This window comes from Gymnogyps californianus, chromosome 21 (assembly GCF_018139145.2).
Source record: "Gymnogyps californianus isolate 813 chromosome 21, ASM1813914v2, whole genome shotgun sequence".
NCBI classification, from domain to species: Eukaryota; Metazoa; Chordata; class Aves; order Accipitriformes; family Cathartidae; genus Gymnogyps; species Gymnogyps californianus.
This window is the reverse complement of record NC_059491.1, coordinates 2,474,018-2,490,826: the sequence shown is the minus strand read 5'-3', so window position 1 is coordinate 2,490,826 and position 16,809 is coordinate 2,474,018. Positions and strand designations below refer to the sequence as shown.

At 37.2% G+C, this 16,809-nt stretch overlaps 1 protein-coding gene across 1 annotated transcript in view; it reads right to left on the bottom strand.

The window, feature by feature from the left end:
- The window catches only part of CFAP74 (cilia and flagella associated protein 74), a gene marked incomplete at its 5' end in the record, with an annotated part of 47,451 nt that overhangs the window by 11,504 nt on the left and 19,138 nt on the right, over positions 1 to 16,809 (bottom strand). Inside the window, 9 exons of the mRNA XM_050909419.1 lie at positions 509 to 642; positions 1,985 to 2,158; positions 2,766 to 2,853; positions 5,958 to 6,086; positions 10,108 to 10,229; positions 11,371 to 11,493; positions 12,336 to 12,448; positions 13,789 to 13,963; positions 15,837 to 16,010. Coding sequence (XP_050765376.1) covers positions 509 to 642; positions 1,985 to 2,158; positions 2,766 to 2,853; positions 5,958 to 6,086; positions 10,108 to 10,229; positions 11,371 to 11,493; positions 12,336 to 12,448; positions 13,789 to 13,963; positions 15,837 to 16,010 — 1,232 coding nt within the window. The remainder of the gene's footprint in view (positions 1 to 508; positions 643 to 1,984; positions 2,159 to 2,765; positions 2,854 to 5,957; positions 6,087 to 10,107; positions 10,230 to 11,370; positions 11,494 to 12,335; positions 12,449 to 13,788; positions 13,964 to 15,836; positions 16,011 to 16,809) is intronic.

The window sequence follows — 16,809 nt, the reverse complement described above, 5'->3', positions numbered from 1 at the left end:
TTTTGCCTAAAGATGAACAATAATACTATCTATTTTTAATGCACAATTGGCTAGAGTCCCTACTTGAATTCTTCCTCTATGAACTTCTGAAAATACATCCAGTCAAATCAAAATTTATGCCATCATTATTTCAGTAGCATTAGCTTAATGTATGAAGCATTTTTACAAAAAAAAAAATCCTTCAGTAATTCTGCTGAAAAAGCAAGCAGAACATTGCAGGCTAAGATGACTTGGGGCAAACTTGCAGCTTGGTTATGTGACAAGGATAACTTTCAGGTGGGGTAGGAAAAGTCATCTCAGTAAAGACAGACATGTAAATGAAGGATGAAACTAACAGGCATTGAGCAACTCTTGTCAACTGCAGAATTCCTACCTGCCTCACATTTTTATCCGAGCCTTACCTCTTCAAAATAGGCAAGGATTTAATTTCTGAACTAGCTTAAGAATGGAAATCCAGTGTGATTTAGACTTCTAGATTACCTACTACTCAATCAGTTTCTTAACATACCTATTAATCTCTGACTTGCAGGTTAGATCAAAGCTGTATTCTTTTGCCTTGTTAGCTTTAAAGATTATGTCCAATGTCAGGCTTTCAAGGGGAAGAATAATTCCAAGTCCGTCATTGGGTTGGATTTCAACAAACTTCAAAATGGCAGGATAAGAAATTATTGTTATTAAAATAAGAAATTATTAGTTAAATTATCAAATTATTAATAATTTAAAATAAGACATTACTGGCAAGGTAAGAAAATTTTGTTATTAAACATACAAGTGTCAGGAAAACAGAAACCTTCTAGTGAGCAGCTTTCATTTGAGTTAGTGACTAGTGTCTAACTGATGTGCAGATTTCTAATCTCAAAGTAACTTGAAAAGCATTAAATCCATTAACTCAGACTTCAGTAGAATCTCTTCCCCAGCTTATCATCATCTATGGTAATCCCCTTTCTCTAATAAAGTTTATTTACTCTTCATAGACAACTGAATGAAATATGATAAGAATCTCAACAGTTCCCCCTGTATCTTCAGAGCTGATTCCTGTATCATGGGTGGATACCACAGTGACAAGTACCAGTTTAATAGCTACAAACATATATTGGTTTGTGTTTGTGAACCGATGATGATTCAAGAATGTCTTCCCATCACATTTTAAGCTAATCATGAAACACACGCTGTGAAGTAAAGCTTTAACAAAGCTGAAGATTCCAATTTCTTTTAGCTAACTCCTTAATTTTAATCCCTAAAACAGCAGAGAAAGGGAGAATGCCTAATTAAATGTCAGGTTCCTCTAGCTCTGATTCCAATATGCCAAACCATTTCACACTGTGATCATCATGCTATTATGAAGCTTGAACAGCTAACTTTTTTTGGGGGGGGAATAAAAATAAATATCAGTAGACCTAGCCCACACGAAACTGGCAGCTCCTGTGATTAATTTAGCTTCCACGTCAACTTACAGTCAGTCAGAAAATAGCTAAGCATGGTTTAGGGGATGATTCCCAATAAGCAGTTTGGACATGGCCATCCTGCTTTAAAGACAAAGTGTCTAGGCATTTGGCTGCAAACTGTGCAATATTCCTCAGCCTCAAGGCCAAAGCAACATCCCTAAGCCTGTTTTATTTAGTAGTATAAGCAACCTGTGAGTCTGAAAGAAAAGTGCACCAGGTATTCTGTTAGTAGATTTCTTGGCGTAAAAAATAGGTATTCTAATAGCATAAAGTTAGCCTAATAATGGTATGTAGGTGAGAATAGTAAAATCTCCTCAAAGATGTTTACACTGCTTGGAAAATGCTTAGGGTATAATAAGATGAAACTTACACAAACCAGTACCAGAACTAATCTGCAAGTTTCCACAGTGGTGCAGGCAGAAGTATTTCCATGGGTTTCCAAGAAACAGTCATGATTTATTTACACTCACATTGAAACATGTTTTCATAATAATTAAATGTATTTTGGTACAAGAGGTGCATGTGGGATAACTACATACCTCTGGAAGTCCCACAAATCCAAACTCTTGTGGCAAGATAGATTTGTTTGTTAGCATGACATTTGCCTGCACAGCTTCATAGATTGTGCAGTATCCAAAATTGATTTGTGCTGGACTGATTTCCAAATCAGAAGTAGTAACAATTGCATGGACAGTAAAATTAACTTTTTTAGCCTGAAACAAATGCAAGAGCACAGGATAAAAACCTCTATCTGTAGCATTGTAGGGACAGGATTTAAGTGAAATGTCATCCAAAAAGATAACTGCAAAAAAGTTATTCTACTCTATTCCTTGACAATAGATATGTTACATTTACATGTTATCTTGAACTTCAGCCTCATTGTTCTCCAAAAATAAGCAACAGGAAATGTCTTTTTGACAAGTAAAATTAAAAAAAAAAAAAATCTGTATCTCAAAATCCATATGCTAGAATGGAATCATACCTGCATCTCTGGGAAATGTAAACTCTAAGAATATGCTACATCTGCAGTACAGATCAGAATAAAGAGATCGTGCTATGGTATCTGATAACTCTCTGGTACAAACTATACTAGGGAATAGATGAGCATTAACTAGAAAGGATTTAACTTTCTGTATTGTAAACACACTGACAAGAAGAAACTATCAAATCCGTGTTATCACTTTAAGCACCTTTTACTATTATCATAGGACTTCAACTAGTAAAGAACTAATCTAAGATTAGGCATCATTAAGTGAACATTCACTAAAATAATTTACATCTATTTTCAGTCTGATAACCAGCATAATAAAAATCACTAACTTTATCCACAATCAGTATTGTCACTGGAACTTCCAGAACTCTTGTCTCTTCATTAAAATAACTCCCTGCATCTTCAGGAAGAGAGTGCCTAAAAAAATCCAAAAGTACATTCAGTTTCATAAAAATATTTTTACTTTTTTCTAGTTAAGAGGAATAATAAACTTTCGATGGATGTATTTCTGAACAACAACAAAAAAAACCATGTTACTTAAGGTCTAAAAGTTTTATTGTTCACAGCTTTTAATCTTAACACAGTATTTGTGCTCAAATAGGAGTATTCACATATATAGTTGGTTAAGCATCAACTCCAATGCTTCAGTGAAGTCTAACTAAAATATTGTATGCCAGATATATGCAAGTATTAGGGAAAATGGTGGAAGAATGGTGTAAGAAAATGCCAATCAAAAATTAGTGACCTATAAAGTTCCACCTTCAGACCAAGAAAAAGAAGATGCACTCAGATCAGAAATATTATGGACTTGTCACAGATTTCCTATAGAATGGCGTACCTCCAGACAATCTGCTCTGAGCAGGTACGCACAGATTGCAAGGGTATCTAGCAGTGAAGTCAGAATAATTGACCTTGTACATTAATGTTGGATTTTTTTTTTTTTTTAAACTTTTTTTTTTAAAGACAGGATTTTGGACACACAGGAGTTTAAGGGAGTTATTCATAGAGGTCTGCATCTATTTATGCTTTTTTAAAAGGCCATCCAGTCATTTAAAATTCTAAAAAATGTAAAGCTTACTTCAGAATATAAGCCTTCTGCATCTTTGCTGCAACCACAGCACATAACCAACCCAACCTAGGCAATTGTTTCCTTTTCACACTGATATTAGTTAATTACCAGCCAGTTTGAGGCAGAACGAATTGTATCACAAAGCACAGAGACATAAAGTGAAACAAACTTGGGGACCAACAGTGTCTGATTATATACCAGATTAGTAATTTATCAGAAATATGTGGGGTTTCTGTAGCTGAAGCATCTTGCTATCGTGAGCTCAATTTCAGAGCTTCAAGCCAAGACAATACAAAAGCTCTAGCATTTTTAGCTCTGCTGGTCTATTTATAGTGTCTTACAGCATCAGAGTGAATTGCTTCCTGTTCTTAGGTCTCCACAGTGATAACGTTACTACTACTGGAATTACATGCAATTTTTTAATGTATTGTTAAAGAATAGTTAATGAACAAATAGCACCCACTCAGTCACCATGGTGATCTGAAATCTTGCTGGCTGTTATTTTGCAAGTCTGAACTGTGACTTTAGAAGGTAATCTTCAAAGGTATTGCCAACTTGTTTAAAGATAGGAACTGGAGTTAAATACAAGGTAGGAATAAAGTATCAGCTTTCACTTTGGCACAGGACATCAGAACAGCATAAGAAATTCATGTATTACAAAATAATCCGGGGCGGGGGCGGGAAATGTAACTACATACACAGTGATGGACTCTAAATTAGCTGTTGTGCCTTGGGGAAGAGATACTAAAATCCTTCAGATAGTTCTCTGAAAATGGCATCTTCATGCTTAAAAGCAATTAAAGAGAAGCATAAAAGACAAATCAGATTTAGACTGCCAGCATCTGCAGCACTAGTTCCAAATGCAGAAAAACTAAAAGATGTGGTATTTGGGAATTCTGAAAGTCAGCAGATTAGAGAACTTGCCTTCAAATAAACAGAAAATGTCTGCTTCAAACACCCAGCAAGTTATGAGTATTGTAACATCTGACCAAGCATTTTAGCGTGCACAGAATACTCAGGAGAGCTTCCCAAGCCTTCAGTCATCTATCTGTTCACTTAGTATTACTGAATGAGTGTTTCTTTTTACTTTTGTGTTACTTTTAATATAGCTATTCTTTCTTCTGAGAAAACCAAGCTTATAATACTAAGTCAATGAGGAGGCATTTACAGAAATGTGTCACTAGCGCAGTACTTCACATCAGCTTGTAGCAAGCTCATCTTTCACTGTCATACATGCACTCCTCCTGTGTGTTAGGTCTTTTAAAACTGATCTGTATGCTGAAACAGCCAGATACTTATTTTGTGTGTCAGAAATGCGTTAATCTCATCAAATCTCCTTTCTGAAGCTTCCCCATTTTTCAAAGGATGATTAATGTCCTAAATCCAAGCTATGCTTCCATCCACTCGGTAAGTGTAACAGTGCTTTACAGCATCTGAAGTTTAGGAACTGAAAAATGTCATAATAGCAGTTACTGTTGTTGTAATCTGATAGGATTTGAGATGTTGGAAGAACTGTAAATACTTCTAGTTCTTTGAGTATTAACCTGGTGAAAAGTGATTATACTCTCAATTTAGAATCCAGAGATGCTGAGCACATCAGTGAAAATCCAAATTTACTTACATCAGTGGGACTAGATAACCTATATGAAAAAAGCAGCAGGTTTTGAGCAGCAATCAATGCAGAAGCCACTGAAGTATTTGGCTGTACACCAGAATTAAGAACTATATAATTTAATTTATATTTGAAAAGAAATGTCCTGCTAAATTCTTTAGGATGGCAATGATGAGATAAATAAAATTAACAGTGGTCAGAGCTCCTGAATTTAAGTTTTTAAAAATGGGAATTCTTTGTTTCCTATAACCGAGTCATGTTTTTATATGTAGATGTATCATGAAATGGAGAAGAGAAACTTGCTGGGATAAGGCTTTTAGCATCTTAGAAGATGTTATATAAAATGCCACATGAAATTCAAGATCACTACATTCCTATTTTGGAGAAGAATGTACATGGGTAGGAGAGATATGAACAGGAAGCCCAACCATTCTTACCTTAATTAGCAAGCACAGGAGTTCTTGTCCAGAAATTATTTAATCAGTGATCCATGAAGTAGCCACCTGCCTAGATAACCTCTCTCTTGTATAAGAATAGCTTCCCCACAGAAATGGGAGCAGCCTAGCAGGAATGCAACTGCTAAGATTTTCACACTACTGCTGTCACCACAGGAAAAGCATTTCCTCACAGGTATGTGATCCAAGTTAATTTCCTCCTTGAGCATCTGGCAACTTTTAAGGGGGAAAGAGCGGGGAGGCTAGGAGTGCACTGACACCAGCAGTGTGAAGTCCAGCCTGCTAGCGTGAAGGAAGAAAAAACTTTGACCTGCTCAGGTTTTCCACTGACAGCCTCCTACAGATATTGTCTTAAATACTGAAAAGATTAATGTTGTTAGGTTACCTGGGCAGAAACTTCAACTGCACACTGAAGGATGACTGAGCTTGAATGTAACCTGTTTTTGGAAGCAGCTCCATGTGCTTACTCAATTCTTTGCATACTTCAAATTTCAAACGCAGCGTGGCTTTTGCTCTGCAAACAGATCAGACATGCTTAGGTGGCTTTGAGGCTACCTGTACTGCCATCTCAGCAACATTTGCTCTTGGAATTTGGTCCCACCCCGCCCCCACCCTTGCATCTCTACTCTACGTTACGTTTATAACAATTCCAAGCTTCCTTTGAAAATGATGGGCATGTAAAACTGCTACAGCAAAATCACACAGTTGTATTCTCTTTTAAGTATAGAAAACAATATTTTGGAAGTACTGTAAGTAAACCCAGCTGTATTTCAAGCAATATACACAGCTGATCAGAACATAATTATCAAAGCGCAGCACAGTGGTAAGTCAGGGCAGGGGAAAAGCAAAGCCAAATTATTGCGAACTATCAGCTAATTATTTGCTCCTAACATACATTCCCTCTCCCTGAATCAACAGGAATGACTCACATAATGTTTGAGACACCTAATTGGTCCTAGCTCCACCACAGAACCCACTCAAGATGGAAAAGGAGTATTCTTCTTGTAATGCTGGATCTAGGTTATGTAACAATTGCTGGTGGGTGGGATGCAACAAATAAAAACCCGTTATTCTGTCTGAGAGACAGAAAAATGAAGACCAGCGACCCCTAAGTGGAGCCAAGGATACCTAGATGCTGCTTAAGTGGCTAACAAGCATTTAATGTCCCAGCCGGTAGTCAGAAGAATCAAAAGAATGAACCCGAAAGAGCGTAATACACCTAAAACATCAACATGTACCCAGTTTGTGAATTCCATTCACCCTCATTATCATCATAATTATCTCAAAACCTTCAATAACAAAAATTAAGTCTGTACAGGCAGGTAAAAAAAACTCAAATTTGGGGAGAAGGGGGCCTGTCTTATGCCAGAAATGCACTGAGGGTGCCGCTGCTTTTGCTTTTTCTCCCCAAAACCGTAGTGACTTCTTTTAAATACATGTGAATTCACAGATCTCTCCTAACTTCTCCTCTAACAGCAGAGATTCTACAGGGCTAGAAGTCATAGTGTGGCTCAGCTGGTACTGCCAGTTCCTCTGCTAAAACTTGTGATCAATTTGCCCTATGAATGGCATATTGGAAGGTAGGAAACATCTCCCTGTTTACTGAATTCTGGTCATATTATAACACAGCGATAGCCACAGACCATACCCTGCTTAGGAATTTTATGCCTAAGTGCAAAATTGCCAAGCAATTTACAAATATTTCAGCTTGTCATTTTCCTTCTCTTGGACTGGTTTACAAGCTGTCAGTCCAGATGGTCTGCTCTAAATCAACAGCTATAGCATGTGGCACCGGGAGCCTGGAATGATTTCTGACTGTTGACAGTCTAAGAGAACTATATACTACTACTTCAAATCAGTGCAGATTATAACCTGCCAAAGAAATTACTTTTCAGAGTGATTTATATTGCACAGAATTCTGATAAGACACTTTCACCCTTTATGCTGTTTATTTATGCTTCCTGATTACTGTATTCTATGTGACAAGAAAAAAAACAAACAAAACCCAAAACAAAACCAGTATGAACTAACATTTTGCAATTCTACAGAGCTTGCTGGGGCACTTAAGCGCCAGAGCTATCTAACTTGAAAACTTGATCTTCTACTTATGCTACAGACTATAATGTCATAGGTTGCAGCAGCAATAAGATACAGGCAAGTTCTTTCTGCTCTGCTTCTGTCAGATGTTTGTGTATTGGTGGTGAACGAAAAGCTACTCTAAAACATCACCTCCCTCAAAATCTGGGTCAGATTTTGCCCCGAAAATCTAAAGAATTATCTCACTACAAGTTTTAGGGTTTGGTTTTTTTTTTTTTCCCCTATAGCTAGTTAGGGATTGGAGCAGAAATTTGTAAGAATATTCCTGAATAGCAGGATTATTTAAGTATCTAATTAACATTTAATTAAAGAATCTGTGTTCTAGAAGTTATGCTAATAAGATTTTACATCTACTGGATCTGAACTTTAGTTCTCACTAGCTAAGGCATTTCAGTAGTAGTTAGACAAGCAGCCTTTATAGCTGGGCTGTGGTAATCTTACCTTTGGTCTCCTTCAGTGAATACCTGCTACGAGCATTAGTTCAGACAGCACTGTAGTAACTCTTTAGCAGATACACAGTTCACACATAAAGCCGTTGTAACAAACTATTATCTTTGGTTGTATGTTGACAGCAGTTTGGACGCTTCTTTGCTAGCCTGATAATTGTCCTTGGCTCTGGATCCTTTGTCTGTGCATAGTTCCAGACCATAGACCTTAGCAAGACTACCTTTCCCCAGTTTTTCACTATTGCAATTAAAATACAGCTACTTACTAGTCTAACGTAAGAAATTGGCCTTGACTGATAGTAATTTATAGTTATTTTCAGCAGTTTAAATTCATTCTGTTTGAGAAGTGGTTTGACATGTACCATGTAACAATGAGGAATCCTCTTTCTGATACACACTACAGAAAAATTTCAATAGCTACTAGAGGAAGAAAATTCTCAGGCACCACATCTGAATGATGAAATCTATCTACTTTTGCAGGATAAAAAGTTGAGACATGATATTCCTGCACATGAAATACTTTGAATTTCAGCCCAGCTGTATAACAAAGACAATTTTTCCTAACTATGGAGAATTGCGTGATAAATCAACGACTTGGTCTGCCAAGGTACTAAGGACAGTATACTACATATTAAGTGCTCTTAATTTAGTGAAACTTGGCAAAGGATCAGCAGGATTTTTCCCGCAGTTAAGAAGTTTTGCCCTAAGCAATTTGACAGCTTCTATCTTTGGGATCCCCTTGAAATCTTAACTTTTCATTAGCAGAGTTATTCTGCTTCTATACTTTTAAGTTTTATCCCTGGGTTATCTAGACCAAGTAAAATCACTTACATAACAACTTGTGCTTGTCATATCTGTAAGCTGAATTTCTGAGATAACAGCTTTACTCATTTCTTTCCAACTGTGAAGAATCTCTGCAGTCTGTAATTCTGGTAAGAGCTTTAGAATGGATGCCTTCTACAGAACCAATCTCTCCCCCACCCTCCCACAAACCCACCCCAATCCTATTTAAATAGAATCTAAGAAATGCAAATCATTAACATAAGCATTCAATAGTGACTGCATTAGGTAGAGGGAAGACACCCAGCAGCTGAAGACAATTGAGAGATGAAAAGTTCATGTAGCCACTCTCTAATAGCATGACATCTCTGGGAGCCAACGAGCTGAAATATTATCTTTATACTACAGTGCAAACAGAACCAGTCTTCAGACATTACTGACTTGGACTACAGAAACACCCAGATATTTTTTCCCCTGTAAATTGCTATTTGGTCACTATCTGTGTACTTACAAGGCATCTGTCACTCCAGTGCAGTGCTTAAGGCCTGTCTGGGTTAGGAAAAGTTGTACGCTTCCCATTTTATAGTAAATGCAAAAGGACTGACATGATTTATCCAGCATCACATCCCAAGTCTGGAAAGACTGGTGATTGACCTTCTCACTAAAGAACAGTTGGCATGAGGCTGGCTTCCAGATCATAAGTCTCCCATGGACTTTAATTAAAGGTAAAATAGCTGAGAAATAACAAAATATTCTTTCATAAAATTTCCTGGCTGAATCAACTATACCCAATGTGCACTTAATTTTAGACACATTTATCTCCTTAATGTTTAGTGTGCAAATTCCCCATGATGGAACTCTGTGGGGTTGCTATTCCCTAGGGACTTTACAGTTATGCCACAGAACAGGCACAACATAGGGAATCTTGTAGGAGTGGAAAGGCATGTATTAACCCAGATGCTTCGCAGCTACGGCTGGTCTTGGGAATCTGGGATAGCAGGATACCCAAGTCCAATTTCCACAGCAGTGTGGAACTCAGAGGGCTCGTAATCAGGATGTCCTCCTGAAATGCCAAGGAAAAACCAAACTGTTCTTCAGCTTCCTATGAGGACAAGATGGGTCTGGCACAATGGAACATCAAGACGTCACCTAGTGACTTAAGATCTCATTATTTAGCTATAGAAGGCACCTGATAATGAAAGGGTAGCTCACCTGCTTTGAATGACAATGCAATCCTGATAAAGTCGGTCATACATACAGATCTTTAAATCAATGTTGGGATTGGGCACCCAAACCGGCACATCAATAGAAACTCCAATGGCACTAAAGCACAGCTGTTAATACATAAATCAAGAGTGTAATTATTTTTGTTAGTCTTAAATTCTTACTGATCTAGACAGGGCAAGAATTTCTGCTACAAACTACAGCTGAGTAAAACTCTTTATTATTCATATTGCAACAGGTTCTTTAATTAGGAAAAGCTATGAAAATCATTTGTAAAATAAAACCTAGATGTTACGGTGTCCCAGCAGAAAAAAAGAATTCTACTTTGGTTTGGATTCTTTGACAGAGAACATGAAGGAATAGCATGCTGCCCATGACATTGAAAAGAAATCTTTAAAGTGCATCTAGCTTAAGTGAATGTGCCATAATTCAGAAACTCAAGAGACTGCAGCTTGTTTAGCCAGTAAAGAAATACAGTAATGGCAGCACAGTGCTGTACTTCCTATAATGACCTTAGGTCTGACATCAGTGACAACACAGCTCAGACTTGGAAAAAATGAACCTGAAAGAGAGGGTACCCATAGGAGCCTTCAGTACACATCTGCAGTTCCTTTTGTAGACTACTCCGTCTGTAGACCGTGGGGAGAGCCAAGACTGGCCTACTGAGCTTCTTGGAAGGTTTTCTTTATTTTTTTGGCAAGCTTCTGTGAACTGTTCCTAGGCAGAATTTGGCTTCCAATAAAGTGTAGAATCAAAATATGCTGAAGTGGTAACTAAAGTTGTCATCTCTTCCAGCTTTCACACATCAGTTTCACTACTACATGCTAAATAATTCCAATTCTGATATATCAGAAAGAAATAAACTATGTGGGTTGGGAATAGAAGAGAATACTTTCATGTTTGTTTCCAGGACATTAGATGTTTTCTAGTATGATGTCTGATAAAACGGGAATATCAGGATTATTTGCATAGAAATTTAAGAGAATCAACAGGTTTAATAACCATACTGCATCAGAAAGAAGGGCCATGATTTACAAAGTTACATCCCATCACACCACGTAATACAAAAATCACATGGTACCTCATTGTTATTTCTTGTAATGTTCATAAACATATCTGTCCTCTACCTCCTTCTCCTGTTTCTACTATAGGATTCTGAGCTCTTTTAATTCTTGGGAAAAGCAGAAGTAGGAGGATTTTAAACTCTCTTTCTACAGTGTTTTGAAGCAAGTCTTGCACAAAATCACTCACTGGTTTGCAGTCTGAGTTGTCAAACATGATCACAAACTCTGCCCGCACATCCCCACGGACAGCTGGGACAAATATAATCTGAAGTTTGATTGAGCTGAAGGGTCCAATTTCACCTTCAGTAACCTAAACGAGAAGTAACATGTTTTTAATGAAAGTGACTGTGTTACTGTAGTTGGCTATAAATTGTACTGAAATACAGAAGCAGTATATACTCATACTATACAAACACTCTACTATACCTAGTTTGTAACTAGATTGAATGCACTATGCAAGGGAAAAATCAGTATCAGTAGCTCCCTAGGAGGTTTATTGTGGGGAAAAGATTTGGCACGACATATGGTTTCACAAACAGGCGTGGTCAGAATCTCACCGAATGTCTCCTTTTACTGCAAGACTGTATGACAGCTAGATAATGTGGTTTACCAAAGTGTTTCCATCATATATTGGTGAATATGTAACTAAAACACGGAGAAGCTGTCTTGCGCTACCATTCAAAGATCTGCTCTACTGATTTCAGCATTAAGTCCACCTGCCTTTTGTACGCATAGGTAGAAGCCATAAATGCTAGCACGAACTAGTATCTCGACTCTCATACCCAGATTTTTTAATATGGCTCAAGTTTGATGTTTCCCAGACATTCTTCCTACCCCATCTTTTGTGTTGTCACTAGACTTTGTATAACCACAGAACAACACAGCAGAAAAAACAGTTTGACAAAAAAAAAAGTTAAATATGGGAAATGTAAATGTATACAGAATCTTTCAGCTCAAATAAGTCTTTATAGATCAAAAGGAAGGGCCAATGTGTCATGGGATTTCATTTTAAGAATTAACTGTGATACAGTGAAGTCCAGTGGGCTTGAAATTGATCATGTACTTAAGCATTTCCCAACAGAGCCAGAGCAATTTATTTGATGTCGGCTTAGACTAGTGAAAATCTTGTCTGTATATCAGGATATTCATTACCTTTCCAAGCATAATTTCGACTGGTGTTTCTTCAGGAGAAAGTTCCACTAAATTATGTGCACTGTCTGTGTCTAGATCTGATCTGGAATTTAATACATCTTGACCAAGTTGTTCTGCGGAAAAAAAGACACAAAAAAACCCCCACAAAATGCTGGATGTGTGCATCTATTCACTAAACAAAAATATCAAACAGAGCAGAAGTACATTGACTTTGGTCAATATTGCAAATCCAATAATGTATACCAATGATGGGGAAATACAAATGTCTAGAAGGAAATTTCTGTTTGGCCATACAACTTTGCCCTAGCCCAGAAGTCTACCTTAGGCACCTGAGCCTTCCACTACAGAATAACAATATTAATGTTTCAGTAGAATAAAGTATATATCAGAGATTGTTACATCAAGGAATGTAAGTTCAGCTGAAAGCGTGAACTGGGCTTTAAGAACAATTTCAGTGGGAGAAAGCAATGCAGTCAGGAGGACCTGCAAAGCAAGTGGAAGTGCTGCTTCACTTTATTTTCAAAACAACTGCAATAATAAGTACCTTTTAATTAAACAGTCTTCCACTAGGGCTTCAAAGTGCCTTAAACTAATGCATCACAAGAGAGACAAAGCTAAGTCTGGACAGTATGGCAGTAATCAACTGGCAAACATATGCTTCACATTAACCAGGAAAAAGATCAAAGTGTCATGAAATATGTTAATGTGCCAAAACAATGGTTTGGGTTTTTTTTTTTTTTTTTTTTTTTTTTTTTTTTTTTTAAGGTCTGAAAACATCTTTAAAGGTATGTGTTCTGTGGAGAGAGATACCGTGACTTATGGAATCACTCCATTTCACAATAAGATCCCAGATTTAAAAAGAAAAACCACCTCCAACTTTCTCATGGAACTTTTAGTTTCCTGCAATTGGAATGATCAATATCCAGAAGAAATGTTAAAGAATATAGATAATAATAAAATTTAAAAAGTCTTTCTTCTACAAGACTGGATTTTATTAAGCACATCGTAAACATTAGGAATGAGATGGAAAATGTCTGAGGAGTTTAATCTTTCTGCTTCCTTGTTCCTAGAATTACAGACTATAAAAATAAACCTGTCGTGTGGATTTCTGAGAAGTGGGTATTCAGTTGCTGAGACAAGAACGATGATAACAATTTTGCAGTTTCTGTAAGCTAGTTGGTTTCTGTATTCTTCTGAGACTGAGCTGTTGATCGCTAATGAGAAGTGAGATTCTCTGCTGCTTTTGATATAATGGTGTCAGTACATTATTTTTAGTCTTTTTTTGTGAGGCAGCATACGAAGAAATATAACATTACTACTAGAATGATGAACTACTTAATTTACTGAGTTACTTTGCAAACTGAATTCCACAGTTCATTACAGGAAACTCTACAAATGGATAATGCTTAGCCTGGGAAACTGCACTGCCAATTTCCTAAAATAGTCATCTTACCTGTGGAACTACTGCTCAGGCTTTTCTCAGTCCTTTGCTGCTCCACCTGGGCTACACAACAGGTCACTTCTTCACTATGGTCAGGACAAATTTGTTCCTTCTTTTCAACCACAGATGTCACAGGACTATTGCTGACTTTCTTTTCAGGGACACAGTCACTGAAATGTCGACTAACCTGTTAGAAAACACAGAAAAAATATTTTCTACTGTGACTGTTCATCTAGCTTACACCAGCTCCAATTTTACCAAGCAGTTGCAAATCAGACTTGTGTTTTCTTGCAACTGTTCCATGTTATAAATGGAGAAATGTGTTGCACTTCCTAAAAACTGCACATTCTACTAGACCTTTATCAATGAGCAGATTTAATTTTTGCTGGCTGCCCAAAACACGTAAATAATATAATGGGAGCAATACAATGTAGCGTCAGTTATTTTACAATTAACAGAACTAACATTTTTCTAGTGGAAACACAGGCAGTTCTATGTCAAAACTAAGTCTGCTAAAACTAGACTTCTGTTTATTACACACCTACAAAAGACAGGATATAGAAGGAAAACCATGGATACAGATGGTATTATTTCACAAATTCTTTATTTGAACCACGCTTTTAACATAAGGATAGTATGAGAGTTGAAAACCATGGCAAACAGCTCAGCAGTTTCACTGTACATGCTATTTAATGTGTTGTTTCAAAAGAGAGGTCAACCCTTTTCTCAGAACTTAAAAATGGGTTAGATTATCAAGTAGAGAATTTTGAAAACCATCTGAGCCAATTGCTCTTCAACCATCAAAGAAGTTAAAGACTGCACTGATGGAACAAAGATGAAGTATCTGTACTGTGTTTACAAGAACATGTAGGCACTTCATAACGAAGACATGCAACCTAGTAGTGATATTCTCTCTGATCAAGGACCTGTAAAATCTATCTATTTATGGGTACTACATATGCAACACCTGAAGAAAAAGGAACATTTATGATAATGATATTCATCAACACAGGAATTACAAAGCACAAGTGGGTGGTGGTTTGGTTTTTTTGGTGTGTTTGTTTTTTAAAATCTGAAGATTTCCCCACTTTAACAATAAAATCCACAACTTATTTAGAAAAGGAGCAAGTACGTCTTCAGACTTAAGCTGTTCAGTCTTCTCAAAAATCTGCCCCACAGTGCTGACATGCAGAGACAATTGTATGCATGCTTTCTTTGTAAGTGTTTTTCACTTAAAATTACCTGCTACATCGAGGAGTACAGCTGTTAGGATTCCTTAGTTTTCTGTCAGCTTTGAAAATGGCATGCTGTAGGAGCAATCAATATCAGGTCTAACACCACACATTTTGTCAGCTCTGCACCAAGTGTCTGAGTTTTGGTACGTTTCTTCAACGATCTCTGTTTCATTCCCGCCCAGGACATTCCACAGGACACAGAATTACAATCATTTGCATTCATTCCACTGTTGATTTGAGAGATCTTCCTTCAGTTCTTTTAACACTATTTAGTATTATAGTTTTCAGGCAACAGCCCTCAATGTAATTCTTAGTTTGACTAAGGAGACTACTTCCCTTGTAACAACAGCTTGTCAATAGCTGTGGCTGTTGTTCTTTGATAGGAAATTTAAATGAACAGCTCTGAATTTTTAAAGGCAGATCGCAGGCTAGTGCTCCCAATTCTCATTACTTTATTGCTAGTTTTGCAACAGTTGGCATTTTTCTGAAGTCCAGGAGCTGGGATTTTAAATGACTCTGTCAGAATCTCCTCTTTTTACTAAAGTATTTTTTCCTAATTTTAATGGATGTGGAGAAAATAGGAATGACATAAATGAATAAAATGTTTCTCCCCTCCCCCCCCATAATTGTTTTTAAATTTGTCTTGTGATATTTGGGGGTTTTATATTAAGATATGCCAACTCAAACATAAACAAACTGCTAAAGGTTGGACCAGATCTTCTGAAGTCCCTCGCAACCTGAGCTGTTCTATGATTCTGTATGATTCTACCACACTTTGCAAAGAAGAATGTTTCCATCAACTTCGGGAAATGCTTTTGAACCTACCATTCTTCCAGGAGAAGATTTTGCTGTTGCTCTGCGTGTACTACTGTCACCTGCTGACGTCTGAACTTTGAATCTTGTTCCCAAAGCTCCACTGTTTGTCAGGTTGATGGTCCGTGAAATTGTCTCTCCCACCACATGGCTGCCAAAGTCAATGAGCTCTTTATCTAGTGCCAGCTGTGAGAAGATAAACCATTAATTACTACTGTCCTAGATAGTCAGTAACGTCAACTAAATGAGCATCCACCTTTTCAAGAATAGGTCTTTAAAGTTCTTATTTCATTTCAAAGATGGTATCAAATAACAACATGAACTGTGGGTATCCTTCTGCCTTTTTGTAGAAGCCGACTCATTAAAACAATGTCTGGTTAAACTGAGCCACTTCCGTTTCAGTCCACTATATGACAATGGAAAAAACAGGTTAAATTCTGTTCATAGTAGCAGCTTGCATAAGTCTTCAGGTAGTTACTCTGGAAGTAGGTAATATTTACATACCGATTCAACATTGTTGCTCCTGTGTTACAGTGAAATGGTGTTACTAGCATCAAGCTGAGAAGCAAGCAACATTTAACATCATATAGTGACTACATATCAGTTTATAACACACCCTGTCTTCTTTCTTTGAGCTACCATGGTTTACAACCAGTTTAAAAAGTAATACACTACTTCATATAGAATTTTTAATGACTTTGTAACTGGGTATATGATAACGAAAGGCTTGTAATTCAAGTTCAAGCATCAAAAAGACAAAGACAACTTGGTTGCTTGCTAGTATCCTGCTTACAGCTGAACTCTTCCCACTTTCAGGGCATAAAGGAGCTCCTGGGTGTAATTAGCACACAATGATGGTATGAATTCTCTAGGTGAAGACAAATACCCCTCTGATCAAAGATTAATGTGCTGGCTTTCTACTGCATTGTGCATTCTCATCTTCAAGGTCTTTTAACTGAAAACCATCAGAGTCCTATATGCAGTC